Source organism: Pelobates fuscus, chromosome 1, assembly GCF_036172605.1.
Source record: "Pelobates fuscus isolate aPelFus1 chromosome 1, aPelFus1.pri, whole genome shotgun sequence".
NCBI lineage: Eukaryota > Metazoa > Chordata > Amphibia > Anura > Pelobatidae > Pelobates > Pelobates fuscus.
In genome coordinates, this window is record NC_086317.1 from 271,920,100 (window position 1) to 271,940,154 (window position 20,055).

The following is a 20,055-nucleotide window of genomic DNA, read 5'->3' on the forward strand; positions in this document are numbered from 1 at the left end:
GGTAGCCGGGCAACCGACACAGCTCACACACGCAGGTGCCCGGAGTAGGAACAGGAGCACTTCTCGGAGAGAGCTGGAGGCGGAGCCTAATCGGGGGCTGAGCTAAATGCAATCTCCACCCACTGCTGCCTGCTATTGCTGCACACAGAGAGGAAGCAGGAAAGAGTCCTTGCTTCCCCAACTACTGCAGGGACTTCAGTGATTCCACTCCTCCTCCAGTAAGTGAGAGTGTGTTCTGTGTGTGTGTGTAACTGTAATTGTGTCTATCTGCCTGGGACTATCTGTGTGTGGGTGACTGCCTGTGTGTGTCTGCGTGTGACTGTGTGTGCGACTGTTTGCGTGTGACTGTGTGTGTGAATGTCTGGCTGTGACTGTGTGTGTGACTGCCAAAAATAGGACCCGCCACGGGTGCCAAGTGGCCAGCCGGCCAGCTCTTGGGCCCCCTAGGACACAAGACAAACAAGGGATCTGCCTGGGCCCTTCAAAGTACTGCCCAAGGCAAATACCTTGTTTTCCTCGCAATAAATACATCATTGGCTATGATGCTAACGAAGTGTGTGTTACATAGTCTGAAAAGAGACATGTTTCCATCAAATTCAGCTGTTGATACCCTGCTGGTTTGTCTAATAAAACAGAATGGACAGCAAGCCTGGGGGAAAATATTAGGGCGTATTTATTAGAACAACGAACTGTAAACTGAAAACCTGAATTACAACATTTGGGCTAAGATAGCTAATGTAGGAAAATTCTCCTACTCTGCTATAGTCTGGCTATTTTACCCTGGATTTTGCAGTTCAGGTTTTACTTTTCTACTATTGGCTGTTTAGTGAATGCACCTTATATTGTGCCTGGTGAGGGGGTGATATTAATATAATTGGAGTTGCAACTGGTATGTATCGTAATGCAAGTTTCCATGTAGAAAGGACAATCCCTATTTTCTAGGTGCTCCATATTGTTTGTGTGTCTGCATGTAAAGTCAGTCTGTGTAAATAAGATACATTGTTCTTGCTCTACATTACATTTTTAGTTCCATAAATTATTGTTAGTAACTCATCTAAAATTTCTCAGAACAGCCCCGCTCCTGGCCACACCCCTACTCACACCCTTAAAAAAAAAAGTTTTGCTCTTTGTCTATTTGAAATGTTGGGAGGTAAACGTAATATTATTATGGTATTTATATAGCACCAACAAATTCTGCAGCGCTTTACAGTGGGTGGACGAGCAAACATGTAGTTGTAACCAGACAAGTTGGACACACAGGAACAGAGGGGTTGAGGGCCCTGCTCAATGAGCTTACATGCTAGAGGGAGTGGGGTAAAATGACACAAAAATATAAGGATAGTATTGGACTAATGACAGTTGCAAGAGAGGAATCAGTCGGGAGCTATGAACCGTATAATTGATACGCTTTTATGAAGAAGTGGGTTTTTAATGATTTTCTTTGAAGGAGTGGAGACTGGGTGAGCATCTAACAGACCAGCCTTTTCATATTAGATGCGCACATGCTTTGTATTGTGCATCCTCTGAATGGCCTGATTACTGTTCACTGCAGATATGGGCATTTCTGTGTCCTCAGGGTGATTGTTCAAGCAGAGTTCAATTAAGCTATAGTTCAAGTAAGGTCTCATTGCTTTCTCTGTCTTCATGGTCTAAATCAAATTAAAACAAACATTAAATGATAAGCTAGCAGAATTTAAAATTTTGTTTTAAAATTAGAAACAAAAATCTTGAATGTAATAGCAGACAATGCATAATTTTTATCATGGATCAAACTAGCCAGACGTTGAAGTTACTCGCAATCACATGGAAAAACTGTTGATTTTTTTTTTTCTACCTGTGTTGTTTGCAGCATGGAGTTTGTCTGTTTTAATGGAGTCGTGTGTGTGCTTTGTTATAGCGGTGTATAAATGCGTGGCTTTACTTGTGTGGAAGGCCAGGGTGCTTGGATGATGTGTGCCAAGACTCAGTCAGCCAACCTTCATAGACACTTCCTGAAAAATGTCCACTTTTTTATTTTGCTTTCCTTATTGTACAATTTAGAATTTCTTCTATCCTTTTCTTTTAATAGCTTGCTAGAGCTTGCAACAACAACTTGCTGTGTGTTTAACCCCTTAAGGACACATGACGTGTGTGACACGTCATGATTCCCTTTTATTCCAGAAGTTTGGTCCTTAAGGGGTTAATGTTCATTTACTAGCTAGAGACAACAATTTCTAAAGTAAACACACTGCTCTGTAATATCTGATTGAAAATTAAACATTTTTTTTCATAGAAGCTTTGTGAGTCACTGTTAGGAGAGGTGAGGTTAGGCATGCGTAAACAGAAACAAAAATGTTTTTTTTTTTATTTTTATTTCTTTATTTTGAATTTTATGGTTACAAACAAGCACAAAACCGTGCTCCACATAGGTGCAGAAACAAAAGTAATTAACTCCAAAAACGGCAGAGAATTTAGTAGGAAGAGTAATGGATTCTCAAGGACTGTGACAAAGTAGATGAAAGTAGATGAAAATTCTTTGAGTAAAATTGTGGGATTTGCAAAACAAAATAAACAAATACAGAATATACAGCAGGAACACTATATGTTGAAATATTTATATGTATGATGTGAAAATCATTTTTTTCTGACACGCTACACTTGACAGCTTGCCAGAGAGTTCCTACTATAACTTCAAGCATGTATTTCATGCTTTAGGTATAACTGCAAGTACATCGCATCACATTTAAAATCTATTATGCGTTTCTGATTAAAATGCGCTTTGCGTATCAACTGGACAAAGAGAGATACTTTCATTTTAGGGGTGTGTGTGAGGGTGTGGCTATGTTCTGATACATATTACAGGACTTACTAATAACATGTAACCAACTAAAATGAACATTGTATTTTATGTACACAGATTGTTTTCTAAAACATTTATCATAATTTAAAAACTCGTCATTGTATTATTGCTGTGGAGTTCTGTTATACACTGTTATTAGACACACTAACAATATAAAGCTCCTAGAAAAGAGGGACATTATTATAGAAAAGAGGGACAGAGGGATTTGGGCCTACAGTTAGGTACTCCCAATTAGCGAAACTTGGGAGGTATAATCTCTGTATTAAATGCATTTGTGTTAGAAATCACATTTGCCTGTAAACGGGTAAGTCTCGTAAACAGCACTTTCAGGTGCAATACTAGACTCTTAAAGTGCTGTTTAGTAGAGGTATCCCTGCACAGACACAGGCCTTCTGCTATTAACCATTTCAGTTTGCATTGATTTCAGTGATTCTGTTTGAGAAGTAATTGCTGGTGGATGTCACACAGGCACCAAGGGTTCTGATGTGTCCAGTCGGATATTTCTCATAGAGAAGCAAGTAATCCATATTAAGCCTTCATAAGAGGTGAATTGGAGCTGCCGCAAGGACATTCTCGTGCTCCTATAAAGGGGGCTTAATAGACTTTTGAGTTACATTAAACAAAGGGGTAAACTGAAAGACATTAGGAGGAACTATTATTATTATTATTATTATTATTTGTGTTGTGTTCCTGTAAACCATGACAACATGTTTTGGACTTTGCAACAACCTCATGTTTTGTTTTGTCATTGTTAGTAAAAAATCGACTGAAAATCAATCCTGCCTATGTGCCTGGTGCTCAGAAGTAGGAATATTACTTCTAATTTTACAATTTTTTTCTGGCATGTTTGTTTCCTATCTTAATATTTAATTTTAAATGAGGATGGAGAACTGATGATCTATGTAAAATTACTTCTAAAATAGGCTCTGTAAAAGTCATCTACATACCCCAAATGAAATCTTGCACGCATTAAAGGGACACTATAGTCACCAGAACAACTACAGCTTATTGAATTTGTTCTGGTGAGTAGAATCATGACCGTCAGGCTTTTTGCTGTAAACACTGTCTTTTCAGAGAAAATGCGGTGTTTACATTATAGCCTGATAACTTCACTGGCCACTCCTCAGATAGCTGTTAGAGATCCTTCCTGCCTAAAATGCATCCAAACATTCAGTATCTCCTCCCTCTGCATGCAGACACTGAACTTTCCTCATAGAGATTCATTGATTCAATTCATCTCTATGAGGAGATGCTGATTGGCCAGGGCTGTGTTTTAATCATGCTGGCTCTGCCCCTGATCTGCCTCCTTGTCAGTCTCAAACAATCCTATGGGGAAGCATTGTGATTGGATCAGGCTACCACATGTCAGCAGACAGCTTGTTTTTCTGAGTCTAACAGCATGCAGAGTTACAGCTTCAGGTTTGAATACAGTAAGATTTTGCTATATTTATGGAGGCATGAGGGGCCCATGGGGTCTAGATGGTGGTGTTAAACATGTAACCACCAATACATGTTTGTGTTCCTGACTCTATAGTGATCCTTTAATAAATTAGTGGGTAAAAAAACAAATGTACATCATTATACAAAGTTCCAGATCAATAACACAGCGAAAAACAAATTCCAAGGATCTAGGGAAGCTAAATGGATACATAGATATTAACCAAAGCAATAATAAATCGGTGCGTGGTGCCCATATATACAGTGCCAGTCCTCAAATGAGGGCATCTTATCCGAGATGAATGAGGAGTACGATAATTAACGTGACAATATTGTATTTTGAATTATAGGAACAGAGGACCGTTTATCGATTGACTCTGGTGAAAGCTTGGAATGTGGATGAATTAAGAGCATATGCTGACTTGGTTACCGTTGGTAGACCGGATTTCATTGAAGTGAAGGTAAGCAGTTGTGTTTGGGATAATTACGTTACCATGCCAGGTTTGCGAGAATTGTATTGAATGTTTATTCATATGTTGATTTTTTTTTTTCATGTCACATGTACATGCATGGATTTTTTTATTGTTTGTGTTAGAAATTTCTGCATCCTAAAATGAGTCTTTTCGGTTTATTTGGTCCAGTTGAAGGCTTGGAGGTCTGTGTCTTCACAGTTAGTGATTCCTGGATGAGACTATGCATGCACATTTCTAACAAAACAAAACTTAATATTCTGTAACTGATTCATGGCCCACTTTATTGTTCATTCTGATGCATCTTATAACAATAACAATATTTAAGATCTTCCATAGTGGAACAGTGCAAAATTATTTAGAAAGTTAGACGCCTGCACTGCATACCTCAGGAATGTTTAATAATCAAGAAGCAAGTTCTGTCTATATGAACTTTGATTTTTTATTGTAATGAGAACCATATTGCGTATACAGGCTTAAATCTCTTTTTTAAAATGTATTTACTTGGAATTAAATAATTTTTTTGTGTAGCATGTGTTAAACCACTAGATTTAATTTTGATATTCATGGAACTATGAAAATCATTGAAGAAAAAAAATAAGAATATATTTCTATTAAAGGGACTGCCACCATTATTTTGAGAGATGCACATACTATTAATCTAAACCTATTTTCCTCATTGTATCACTTAAATAACTAACCCGTAATGTGCCTAACTCAACTGATTTGCATGCTTTCCAACACCTATACAAAAAAAAATTTAGAACAGACACTGTTTCCACTCAATATCGGTTTTAAAAATGCCAGCAAGTCAAATGGTTAGATAAAAAAAAGTACATGATGAGAAAATATCCTGCCATACGGAATGTATAACCCAGGCTCCATGATATTTAATTTCCAGAAACAAATGTCAAAATCTCTGCTGTAAATTACAGTGACACACACATCAACCAAAGAGCTTTTTTTTAATATTGAATACGTAAACTTTAAATTGATTGGATGGTGGTGTGCAGTAAATGGAGACCTAGCCCTGTCATCAGTTTGAATGACTTATGCTCCTCTAACAGAGAATTTTGATTCATTCACCCATATCTATCATCATGCTCAACCTGCTAGCATTTATTTTTGTTAAAATGGGAATTTCTCTGCATCTCTTGTCCATCAGATCAGTGTCTAAAATAATTCTGCTTGCTGAATTCCTGCAGCACTTGCTTGTAGAGATGAGCTGTGTAAGTTTTATTGTAGCTTATTTTTAGTAAAGGAGGCTCATTGAACTTCTATTGCGTTAGCAAAGTAAAAGTATACAATTAAAATACGTTTTGTTTGGTTTTGAGGAGATTTATCAAATCAAAAACAAGTGCTATTCTGAGGCTCTGTGCTAAATAAGGAGAGTCCCTCTAGTGGCTGTCTGATAGATATTGGAAAGCATTGCATTGGCTGAGATTGCCAATTCTGATGATCTCAGCTAAGGAGGTGGGCCTGGGGCAGAGCCAAATGCCAACCTGGCCAATCAGCATCTCCTCATAGAGATGCATTGAATCAATGCATCTCTATGATAAATGTTTAGTGTCTCCATGCAGAGGGTAGAGACACTGAATGTCAGTGCTACACAGCTTGCAATACCGTCCCGGAAGCACCTCTAGTAGCCATCTGAAAAGTAACCACTGGAGGTGTCCCTAGGCTCTAATATAAACACTGCCTTTTCTCAGAAAAGACAGTGTTTACTGCAAAAAGACTACAGAGACTGACTAAACTCACCTGAACAACTACATTACGCTGTAATTGTTCTGGTGATTATTGTGTCCTTTTATAGTAAGGTCCACTTCCATAGTCAAGAAAACCTTTCTTAGAGCACTCATATTTCCATCCAGTCCTCCCTCGTAGCCTCACAAGATCACTGATCTGCATCGAGCATGTGGGGAATTAGATCACTTCCTAGTCTGGGCAGAAGAAGGCAGTGAAGTTGCATCACTGCCATTAATTAGAAGATGGTGGTCCCTGGAATAAGCCATAAAGAATACTAGGTTGGTATTTGGTTGCAAAATACTTTATCAGGACTTTAAGGAATTGTACAGTGGGGAGTTGGGGACCTAACAAAATAAAAATGTCAATGACAGAGCCGCTTTAAACATTTACCAGCACTTGTTTTGGCTTGAAAAATTTCCCCACAATATTTTTGTTCCTTTTTAAAGAAACTAACTAATTTACCATGCTGCATGAGCATTCTGGCTGCCTAACTGAGAGCTATAAGGGGCTGTCATACAGCTGCATCTATTATTTACACATAACTGCAGTTCTAAGCCAAAATGAATGCCGGGGTTCTCTCACCACCATAAACTATACAAAAAGCTAAATTGTGATGGTGCTTCGTGACACTTTTAAAGCTAACTTACTACTAAGACTATTACTGCAAACTGCATGATTTTCTGCTGCCTTTTGTCAAAGGTACCATCTAAGCATGTAAACTAACTGACCTCTGAAATTTTGTGGAAATAAAGCCATAATTTAGAAAAAAAAAATGTTTGTTTATTTTTGTGTGAAAAGAAAGCAGAAATCAGTTAGATTATTTTATACTTGCATCTAATAGGAAACAAGTTACTGAATTTTAAAAATAAAATCATAAGTACTTTGTAATTTTGTTTTTTAATTTTAGCACTGCTACAGTTCTTCTGTGGCATGAAATAGAAGTGACTGTGTCTCTTATGATGGCCTTTTTGTGTATTGTAATACATGAATTAAAATGTTCTATCTGTTAAGAGCAGTGCCTAGGACAGGAGTAGGCAACCTTCGGCACTCCAGATTTTGTGGACTACATCCCCCTTTAATGCTCTTACACCCTTAATGCTGGCAAAGCATCATAGGAGGTGTAGTCCAAAACATCTGCAGTGCCGAAGGTTTCCTATGCCTGGCCTGCGAATAAAGCAATCCCAGCGTCAAACCAGCTTGCTACTTTCTGTTTTAGGGAGTGACCTACTGTGGTGAGAGTTCTGCCAGCAATTTAACCATGGCTAATGTGCCTTGGCACGAAGAGGTTATTCGCTTTGTACAAGAGTTAGCTGATCTGTTACCGGACTATGAAATTGCTTGTGAACATGAACATTCAAACTGTATGCTGATTGCTCATAAAAAGGTAGGTAATTTAAAAAAAAAAATCATAGCTATTGTAAATATAATAGTCACAAACATTAAAGAAGCTGCAACACGCCTGTGGAAAGGAACACTCCAGCAGTGTAACATTGACAGATGTAGTATACAGAAATTCTATAATTAATGCACTCACAGATGTAAAATTTAGTAGTGCCTTGAGTATGTCAAATGACTGTGTATATTAGATTTAAAAAAAAGTGTGTTCCTTTTCCTTCTTGCTTATCATGAGATTATATAGCAATATAAATGCAAAATGGTACTGGACTCAACCCTCCCCCGTCTTCCCCCAATTCCAACAATTATATAATATAGCTGGACATTATTGCCTGCAGTAAAGACTCCAGAGATAGTTTGTAAAGGAGTGGCAATAGTGGACACCCCTGGCGTGTTCAATTTTCTACAGGAAATAATGGCGAGGGAATGTTCGGTAGACTTAAAGCGCTCATGGGAGAGTCATGCGTTATGTTATGAAGCTTAAAAGGTTAGCGGAAAGCTAACGTCAGTGAGCATCAGGAAGTCACAAGTGCTGCCTTATCCACATCAAGAAAATTTAGAGCAAGTGGTATATGCTTGTGTTGGGCATACCAATGAGCTCCAGGTGTTGTCAACTGCTTGGTGATTTGGAATTAATTGTTCTTGATCCAGGTGGATCAGTTTCTTTAAAATGAAGCCCTTTTAGTGTATAGATAATGCCCCTGCAGTCTTACTGCTCGATTCCCTGCCATTTAGGAGTTAAATCACTTTTGTTTCAGTTTATTGAGCCCTAGCCACACTGTGACGGAGCTTCCTGTACCCCGACTCGGTACCTCCGCTGACAGATATTCCTAGTGCTCACCAATGACCATCAGCACCGCACCAGACAGCTTGGTTGGGGTCTCTCCGTCTTCTGCCCACCCTGGACCTACGACAAAGCTCCAGGTTCCAGTGGGTAACCCTCACCTCCAAGAGAGTATAGCAGGATCAGCTGTAGAGCTCTTACAAGAGCTAGTAGAATCCAAGGGAGTATAATGATTATAGAAATCCCTGTAGCGATTATAGCTGTTCCCTACAACACGAGGCAAGGCTGCGAGTTGAGTGTAAGAAGTCTGAAGGTTTATTGGTACAGGTTAGATTTATATAAATGTACAGACCAATAAAAACAATGTAACAATGAACAACACTTCCACATACAGTACACAATCCCTCCCCACTGCCTGTGATATAATTAATGCAGATAATGCTTTAACTTAATTATCCCCAGGCAGAAAAAACACACATTTTTATAAAGTCCAATAAGTACCCCAAAATACAACATATCTCCATAAAAGTCCCCACATCCCCTGATCGCCCTGATCTGGGTGAACAACATATCCAAAAATCACCCAGATCAGAGCAGGGGTTCAGGCATTTCCTGGAAGTCTCTTTTGACCGACCACACGCATGGTTTCATGTCCAAAACTGTTCCAGAGAATTAGGCTGTGCGGCCGGTCTATTTTAAACAGTCGAAATACTGTTCAAGTTACTGAACGGAATGGTGAATGCATATAGTTAATGTGTGTCCCTTGTTCGTGGGCTTCGACTCACCGAACGCCGTTCGAATTGTCGGTTTCCTGGAAGGTAACGTTTAGCGGTGTTCATGCCGTTGCGTGTCCGATTTGAGTTCCATAAACTCGACGACAAAACACAGCTGAACCTGTTTGACTAAATAATATGGCTGTCACGTGTTCGAATGTTGAATGGCGCCCATTTCGACTACTTCGACACGTCGACTGTATCCGAAGTGCCACTTTTGAAAGTTCGAAGAACATTGTGCCAAGTCCCAATGGGCACAAATAGTATTTTTAACCTCAATAAATTAAAGGGGCCATAGTCACAAGGTAAAAGGCTGGCAAGTAGTCCTCTCCTAAACTCCGTGGCAAAGTGGCTTCGTCACACACACCTTCTCTGGCTGTGTCTGACACAGCCCTGTATGAAAACTAAAAGGTTTCCCTTTCAATCAAATGTAACTTACTTTAAAAGTTTGTGTCTCCTGTTCTGTAAATTGAGCTTTAATTACACACAAGAGGCTCCTGCGGGGTCAAGCAAGCTATTAACAGAGCAGAAGATATAGAATTATAAATAAAGCACAATTTGCAATAAAGGAAGTGTAAGCATTAGATGCCTCTTTACAGAAAGTGTCTAGGAAAACTGTGTAAGTCACATGCAGGGTGCTGTGCTTAGGGCTGCATAAACAAACTTATTTTACTAATTTATCGCAGAGAATTGAGTAGGGAGACTGCAGGGGCATGATCTATACAACAAAACTGCTTCATTAAGCTGAAGTTGTTTTGATGACTATAGTGTCCCTTATACATGTAAATGGCAATACTTACATTATAAGGTATAGAACTTAGAACATAAAAAGACAACATAACACCCTTATTTGCACTTGTTAGTAACCCATTAGCAAACAACCAAACACAATATGTTGGTTAAAGGACCACTCTAGGCACGCAGACCACTTCAGCTTAATTAAGTGGTCTGGGTGCCAGGTTCAGCTAGGGATAACCCATTTTTTTATAAACATAGCAGTTTCAGAGAAACTGCTATGTTTATAAATTGGTTAAGCCTTCCCCCTAATCCTCTAGTGGCTGTCTCATTGACAGCCGCTAGAGGCGCTTGCGTGATTCTCACTGTGAAAATCACAGTGAGAGCACGCAAGCGTCCATAGGAAAGCATTGTAAATGCTTTCCTATGCGACTGGCTGAATGCGCACGCAGCTGTTGCCGTGCGTGCGCATTCAGCCGACGGGGCGGAGAGGATGAGGAGGAGAGCTCCCCGCCCAGCGCTGGAAAAAGGTACGTTTTACCCCTTTTCCCCTTTCCAGAGCCGGGCGGGAGGGGGACCCTGAGGGTGGGGGCACCCTCAGGGCACTCTAGTGCCAGGAACACAAGTATGTTTTCCTGGCACTAGAGTGGTCCTTTAAGAGGATGCCAAAAACACATGCTCCTTACATAGGACTACCTCCACACAGTTGCTTATAACTGCAGATACATAAAACATCTCTGCAGCTATAAGCCTGACCCTGGTCTAAAATCAGGGGTTGAAGCTGCATTTCCCCATTTGTCCATGCACATATTTGTACAGTGTGTGTATACACTATTCTATAAAATACCCTACTCCATAACAGTTTCTTTCATAGGTTACTGTAAAGAAGTCTGAATGCAAAATTGTGTTTGAAAATGAGAATGGTTTATCCATTTACAAATGCTTATTTGTAAATGGATATAAGCCAGGCATCAATTCCATGCACCCTATGCAATAAATGGAATTACTGCCAAATCGTTAAAGGAACACTATAAGGTCAGGAACACAAACGTGTATTTCTGACCCTATGATGTAAAAACATTACTTAGCCCCCTGGCCTCTTCCTCACCTTCCTTCAAAGCAGGAAAAAATCCCTTTCTTCCAGGACTGCGTTGTTCCACCGCCGCTGGCCCTGATTCACCTTCTTGGCTGGTATAATCAGAATTCAAGATCTCAACCAATCACAATGCTTTCCCAAAGAAAGCATTGGATTGGCTAAGATAGTCAATTCTGATGATCTCCGCCAAGGAGGCAGGTCAGAGGCAGAGCCAAATGTCGCCCTGGCCAATCAGCATCTCCTCATAGAGATGCCTTGAACCAATTTAATCTCTATGGGGAAAGTTCAGCGCCTCCATGCAAAGTGTGGACACTCTAAACATCAGAACTCCACATTGCGCAACACTGACCCAGAAAGCACCTCTTCTGGCCATCTAAGTGACTGCCACTGGAGGTGTCCCTAGGCAGCAATGTACGAAGGCCCAGCACCCCTCTCTCCTAAACCCCGTCCCCTGTTTTAAAAACAACAACAAAAAACAATATTAGCCAAAAGGTAGACTCCACTCACATTGCACTGCCAATATGCAACTCTGAAGTCCAGCCTCTGGTATACCCCCAGTGCCAAAGCGGATCCTCCCTCTATTCCTTGAAACCCTGTGTAGCACGTTGACGTCATGTCGGAATGTGACGTGGCCTTGCGTGCCTCCGTGCACCTCCAGTTCCTCCAATGCACAGTCGCGGCCATCGCAACACTGACAGACACACACTCACTCTGACAGACAGACACACCCACCCACACTCTCTCACTCACTGATTGACAGACACACACACTCACTCACTGATTGACAGACACACACACTCACTCACTGATTGACAGACACACACACTCACTCACTGATTGACAGACACACACACTCACTCACTGATTGACAGACACACACACTCACTCACTGATTGACAGACACACACACTCACTGATTGACAGACACACACACACACACGCACTCACTGATTGACAGACACTCACTGACAGATACATACTCAAACACACTCTGTGACTGATACACACACTCACACATTTACACATTCTTGCACACAGTCACATAATTTTATTTATTGTACCCTACCTTTGGGAGCTGGTGTGGGGTCCCTCCCTCTGGTCCAGTGGGGATCTTCTCCTCAATGCTCCCTCACGTGCGCAGTTTAGAGATGCCGGGTGTCGGAATGATGTCATATTCTGGCACCCGGCATGACTACAGACAGCGCATGCGAGGAATCAGTGAGGAGTAGAAAGACTGAGCTCCCTCGCTGCAGCCAGCGACCTCTCCTCCTGGCCGTGTAAATGTTAGCCGAGTAGGCACCTGAAATGTGGAGAGAGCAGGTGCCTACTCTGCCTTAGTAAGCATGTCAAACTCGCAGCTCGCCGGGCAGCAAAAATATTAATTATGGGCCGCGAGTTTGAAATGCTTGTTCTAGTGACTAAAGTGTCCATTTAACACCTGTAATTGTGGTTACATTTCTTTTGACATTTTTTTGTCTCCTTTATTGCCAAGGATAAAAAAAAAAAAAAAGCTATCAATCATCAATTTGAGTAGTTATATAGTATTGTAATTGGTGAAAACCTAATCATAAAATTGAAATAATAAAAACCATTTATATTTTCTTGGTAGTGTACCATAACCAAAGTCTTGCAATGTTGTGCTATAATTGTGTTTTTAGATTCATGCTTACTTCAGTTCATGGTTACCTAAAGGCCTCCTCTAAATGACACCAGCCCTTGACTCTTAACTCATTGAGTGCCAGAGGTACAACAAAGATACACCTCTGGCATTAAAAGGGTTATGGATGGGTGGTGCTTTGTTTCAGACTTGGCTGAAGTAACATCGCAATGGTTTGTATAAAAACCTTTTTAATTATAAAATACATTTGATGTTTTATTTAAACTCTCTTTTTAATGTGTCTTGTTATATAGAGAAAACAATTCTGCGCACTCTGAATTATTCCATTAAACCATCTGTGTCAAACCAATAACCATATTACAGTCAGATGCAATATTGATTTAAGAGTTCTGGAATGGAGCGGGGGTCTTCCCTCCCTCCCCTTACCCCCCCCTTTCTTACACACGTATGTAGCGACATTACTAAGCTGCAAAAGCTTCCAGGCAATGTCTGTTATTAAACCCAAGATGTTCACATAATCCATTTTTTATATGTTTAAATTATTGCTTCTGCATATGTAGTCAGAACTTGGTAATTGGTTGGTATATTTTCCCTCTTTTTCCTGAAATCAAATTTTAATACATGTTTAATTTAAAGCAATGCATATGGAATTAGATGCCTTACACTGTGATCCAATGATCTCCAAGTATAAGCTACAAAGGATATTGTTTTACACTTTGTACTGTATCAAGTTGAAAGTTTAGTTAAATTTGAGACATTACGGAAATATTCTCTGCTCCAGCTTTTCAGCAGCATTTTCTGAAATCTGTATCCCTTTATTTCGATATAACTGTTATTGGGTATTATTCTGTGTGATTTTTTTGTTTATTAGTTGTCATAAATGTTAATACTACTAGAACACATTCCATTTTAGTCATTTTAAAAAGTACATCCAACAATACTAAGAAAACAGTGCAAATGGGAATAGGAGATATAATTGGTTACCATTCTTGGACTGCAAGGGTATCAAGACTTGTGACGTCAGTATGTAGCTTAGGTCAGAGGATCTTGAAGTCCCTTGGCGTGCCTATCCAATTTTTTTAAATTGAGGTGCGTATGGTGTCATTTTGTGCTAGTCTTATTTCCGGATACTGCAGTTGCATTGTAGCGTTGTAATTGTGTATATGTGGGCTTTTATATTGTATATGTTCATGAGTAGTTTGTGTTATTGTTTATGATACCTATAAATGTGGGCTGTGTATAGGGCTTATTGTGGCATTGTGTGTGTGTATGACATGTCACATTGTTTGGTGGTGTGTGTATGTGTGGGGCAGCTTGTGGTAATGCATGTGAAGACTGATTGTGCGGTTGTGTATGTGGATAGCCAGTGGTGTTATGTTTGTGGACACTGTGTACGCTTGTGTGTTTTTTTTTTTTTTATTGTTGGTATGAGGCTTATTCTGCAGCACAATGTATATCTAGAAGTGTGGGTTGCTTACCTGGGGTCCAGTGGGGACCAGGCTAGCCTGGTACAGGTCAAGGGCAGGAGCTTTGATAGCTGATGCGGGCTGCTCACCTCCAGTGCGGATTCCTGTTTACAAGTGCTGGGAGGAAGTGATCTGAGATCACTTCCTCTAAATGCTACAATGCGTAAATTGAGGATTGTCCCTCACCACCTTCAATCACTGCTTTGGTTTCACTAGCAGATATCTGAAGTCCCACTGGGGACTTCACTTTGAGTGCCGTGCAAACTCACCTCGAGCGCCATGAATGGCACACGTGCCGTAGGTTGCTTATCCCTGGCTTAGGTAATGAGGAGCACAAAATAGAAAAAAAAAACCTAAGCTAAAATGAAATATCTGCAATATGAATAGCGTTTACGTTCAGTCTCTGTATAAACAAAGCATTATATGAGCAAATGACTTGGGAATGTTTTGCATTGGATGAAGGGATCCAACCTTACAACCTGACAGTTTTTTTTGTGGCCACCCTTTTCTCTGCATGATGTTATCACTGGAACTTGAAACCAGTCTCTCCTTGATAAAGATAGATGCTGGATGTATGCCCTATCCAGTAAGTAGTCCCTCGACAGAAGGGTGAGGGATACATCATATTGCTGAAATAGTATAGCATCCAAGTGGTATCTCACAGTTTTCATGCCCGGTTTAATTCCAGGAGCATAGAAAATGTTATGTGATGAATGAGAGAGACATGCAGGTCATCAGAAGTCATTTATAGCACGGAGTCTTGCCTGTGCCATTTTCAGGCTTTTAACAGTTTTATCGCTTGTAAGTTCAGTTAGTCTCTCTGAACCTCTGCTTGGGCAGCAACTCCCTCACAGACACTAAAAGTAGTGGTAATCGATGAGATTCATCGGTGACCACTGGGACCAGAAAGCAGGCCAATATGTTTGCTAAAAGCAAACCTGGAATCCTTTTCCACTTCCTCAAATGTCCCTCTAATCCTGGGGTTTTGTTGTTAAAGTCCAATTACTTGCTTTTGCTTAGAGAATGTTTTGTAGGATTTACTTATCAGATTAGTCAAGAGTGAATGATCTTTTTCTCCATCACTTTTGCCCACATTACTAGACTTCCATTTATGCAGCAGTGGTCTGTTAGTAGTTCCTTGTTGGCTTATTTGCTATATATACAGGTGTTTCTGGCTTTCATGCTTGTATAATGTTTATAATTACTCTGCTGAGCAATGGAAAATAAACCCATATTTGTCTTTAAAAACGTTGTAATTGTTTGTTTTTTTTATCTTATAAAACCTTGTTTCGCAACCAAATGAAAAATAAAATATTATGGGTGTTCTCAAGTTTTCATTATTTTAGTAAATTTGGGCCAAAATATTATGCAGACAGAAATATTTCACACAGTGCATTGCACATCACCACATTTGCTCCTCTGCACATCACATAGCCGTTTGGATGCAAGTGTATTAGAAGCTATAGTGCGAAGTAAAGATTTGGTTTGCTGACTAATGTAACAGAGATGGGAGGGTGAATGTCTGGCTTCCAGTAACGGAATTTCACCTTCACCATGTGAAAGTCAAAGTCACTCTCCTGATAATATTCTGTTCCATTATTTCTGGCGTGCTTCTCACAATGGCCCTAATGGAAAGAGCCAAGATCTTGCCAACCCTCCTTCACATTTTGAAGCAAGTATCAATGTATTATATTACAGACCTTTGCTATTCATGTTGTAGAAAAGTAAGCAGGCTGTCTATCATCTTTTGGCAACCGTGTTTCCCTTGTGTTAAGGTGGAATTTATTAACACCCATACCGTATTAGGTTTTTTACAGTTAGTTAATTGGCTTCTCTGTATAGAAATGCTACAAAGCATTGCATGTTCAGAATGGTAATAAGAATTTACCATTGTTACATGAAACCATGACTTTTAATAGTGTTAGCGAGAGATATTCAAGCTTTGTGTTTTCATGATACACTGTTAAAGTATACCTTAGGATTAATTAGTTTTTTTGGGGGACTAGAAATCTTCCTCCATAATTTCTTAAAAAATTTCTCAAGTTCAGGGTTACATGAACAATGCTCTGATACCAAATGCAGTTAATGTTTGGCTTAGCTGAATGCGGCAATTGTGGGAGGATTGGTCTACTATGAGGAGACTGTCCCTGGTGCTGAAACCAAGGTGAGTTTCACTCTTCCCCTCCTCCCCCCCCCCTTATTTTTTTTTTATTTTCTTTATTTGCTACTAGTGTATGCTTTACCTGCTGCACTAAACTGTCTCCATGCTTCCTCTGTAATTCAGTGTTGGCAGTATGAATTATATACATATAACAGGATGTTGCTTCTCGCAAGGTATGGGGGAGCAAGAAACTTGTATTCAACTAGAAAAGCACACCTTGCTCATGCTTTGTTGGCTTAAGAGTATCTAAAGATATAAGGGACACTATAGTCACCAGAACAACTACAGCTTATTGAATATGTGGAGGGGTGTGTCGAGTGGGTTGACAGAGTGTGGAGGTTGGGTGACAAATGGCAGAGTGTGCAGAGGGCGACAGGTGGGAGGGAGGGGGTGGCAGAGTGAGCGGGTGGCAGAGTGAGTGAGGGAGGGATGGGGTGACAGGTGGCTGTGTAAGGGGTTGACAGGGGGCTGAGTGAGGGGGTGATTGGTCACAGTGGTCTGGTGGGCTTCCTATCCGGTCTGCAGCTCCGCCGGGATTGGATGGAGGTTGCGAGAAACCATCGGCAGCTCTCCTTCCAGTGCAAACTGGTGGCATAATGGGCAAGTCGCCAGGCCCTCGGTCATGGGCCGAGAAACAGACATGTAAGTCTGCCCTAAAGCGATTTAGGGCGCCGCGAGGCCCCCGCCAGCGCAAGGCCTTAGACGGCCGCTTAAATCTAATTAGAGAGCCGCCTCTGTATATATTCCAGGCAAACAGGTTGTCCTTACTCAGAGTGCTGCTAGAGCACTCCCATATGGGTCTTAATGCCATGTCAATCACTCAAAGTGCTGTTTATCATATACCAGAGCTGCATTTTCCCTCAGTTGAACTCCAGTCGGTCTGTCTTTGAATGAGAGGACTTAAGGTAAACAGTGTGGGTCCCCAGGATCCCGCTATACTACGCTTGTGGCATTCTTACTCAGTTATTTCTGCATAGGTTAGAAAACAATTTGAATCGTACTTGGTAATAAACAAGTGCAGATCTCTTTACTTTTAAAAATACTTTCAAAAGTATTAACCCTTAAGGACCCGGCTCTAAACGCCGGAGGGCGGCATAGAACGCCCAAACCGTCCTTTCTACTTACCCGGTCGCTGACGATCGCGGTATGGGGACTGACCTGGGAGCCCAGGGAGTCCCCCTCCGTCCTCTTCGGCCCCCCTTGCGAGGACCTTGCAATCACATGGACGGCTTAGCCGTCCAAGGCATTGCCAGTAGGGGGAGTGCCTGTAATGACGGGTACTCCCCCTGCTGTCTAAAAAAAAAAAATTAAAGTTTAAAACAGTTTAAAATTAGATAATATATACTTAGATCATATATATATATTTACTATATATATGATCTAAGTGTGTGTGTGTGTATATATATATATATATATATATATATATATATATATATATATATATATTACACATACATACACGTGTATTTTAATATTTATATATAATTATAAGTATATATTAATATCAAAATACACGTACAATGATGTTGATTAAATATATATATAATTTTCATTATATTTATATGTAATATAAAATAAATCTGTAAATACGTTAAAAATTAAATTAAAAAAAAAATATGTGTGTAAATTCGTTCTAACTGTATTTTAAAATGTATATATTGATATCAAAATACATGTAGAACAAAATAATATATCTATATAAGTATATATCACTATATATAGCTATATATAAATAAAAATAATTTTAAAAAATTATATACATATATTTATATACACACATATATATAATCTACGTATATATTTATGTAATAATTTTACATAATTAGGTAATTTTATTAATTAAAATTAGCAGGACCAGCCTGACAACCCAGGCCAAAAGTCCAGGGAATTTAATTTGCTAGCACTATATTTAACCCTGTAACTTCCCAAAACACCATAAAACCTGTACATAGTGGTACTGTTTTACATGTGAGACATCGCTGAATACAAATATGTGTATTTTATTGCAGTAAAATCAAACCGTATTATGACATTCACAGTTAGAATGTCACATAGAACTAAACATTTTTTAAAAATTCTTATTTTCTCCCTTTTTTAAATTGTATTCATATTAAATTATGTTTTATACCTAAATATTTGATGTTAAATGAAAGCCCTGTTTCCCCTGAATAAAATTATATATAATAAGTGTGGGTGCACATAATATTAAAGAGGTGAATTACGCCTGAACAGACATCTAGCGCAAATTCAAGTTTTTGTTTACGTTTCGTTTTGATCACGTGTACATTTTGCTCAGTCCTTAAGGGGTTAAAAAGCAAAATAAATTTATACACTTCTATTTTTATTTCCTGCTGTGTCTTTCCACTATGATCGTTATAAAAATAGTATAAAATACTTTACACTGACAGGATGGCATATGTAATGTAGAAAACAAAAACAAATGATACCCTCTTCAAAATAAATGATGTGCTTTTGGATTGACTCATTTTGATTCAGAGCATCAATCTTCTCTAGTATAGATCCTAATAATATCTGAACAGATTGATGTACTTAATTAAATTACTCATGCCAGAGAGGGCTGTTTGTGTTTTTGTGCTTTTTTTTTGGGGGGGGGGGGGGGGGGGGGGGGGAGGTGGAGTGTGGTGGGTGGTGTGAGGATAATAGGGGGTTGTTTTGTTTCTTTTAGTAGGGGGTGTCTGTTTTTATTTTATTATATTACAAAATCGTGACAAAGTTTTTCATAATGCTGTTGTTGTTTGCAGTATTTGAAAATATATTTGCAAGTAGACTTTTTAAATGAATACATTCAGATTCCACACATAACCTTGTGTGAACTCCGTAAATAGGAATGATATCCGAGCAATCTGATGCTGTGAAATGCTTACGTTTCCTGACATTTTTATTAATTTAATATCAATGAATTATCACTGAAGACCTCTTTCAGCAGCCAATTACAATACTGTACACTGGAACAACAAATAAAACTGAACCAATATGATAAATATAGACTATATGTTTGTTTGAGCTGGGCCCCCCTGACTCCTTGTTTAATACAATAAAACTGTTAAGGCATGACAAGAGGCTTCACATTTTGCTATGCTTCCTTTACTGCAAACTTGGAACATACCAACATTTTTGTTCCTTCCAGTCTATAATAATCTACAGATGTAAACCACGCAGAATAAGTTGGAACTCTTTAAATAACACATGTGTGGATAGAATCACAAAAAAAAAACACACTGCAACACTTTTAATTTTGTTCACTAAAACATTTTCTTTTAAAGGTGAACACTGGATCTGTCTCATTTGATGCTTTTTAAATACGTTTTCTCATTCGTTTCATTGTCTTTTGTCTGTAGATCTTCGTGTGTTTCGTGAATGTGAAATCTTTTATTGCACTTTTAATGCCAACCATTTATTTTTTTAACAGTATATTACATTACCCATTGCTCTCCTACAAGTTTATGAAAACTTTTCTTTTAACACATTACTCATAACAACTGCTCTGCGCAGACTGTGTTGTGTGGCACATTGG

At 39.3% G+C, this 20,055-nt stretch overlaps 1 protein-coding gene across 1 annotated transcript in view; it reads left to right on the plus strand.

The window, feature by feature from the left end:
• Positions 1–20,055, plus strand: part of LOC134612877 (S-adenosyl-L-methionine-dependent tRNA 4-demethylwyosine synthase TYW1-like) — a 216,586-nt gene that overhangs the window by 174,949 nt on the left and 21,582 nt on the right. Inside the window, exons 14-15 of the mRNA XM_063457335.1 lie at positions 4,627–4,737; positions 7,709–7,876. Coding sequence (XP_063313405.1) covers positions 4,627–4,737; positions 7,709–7,876 — 279 coding nt within the window. The remainder of the gene's footprint in view (positions 1–4,626; positions 4,738–7,708; positions 7,877–20,055) is intronic.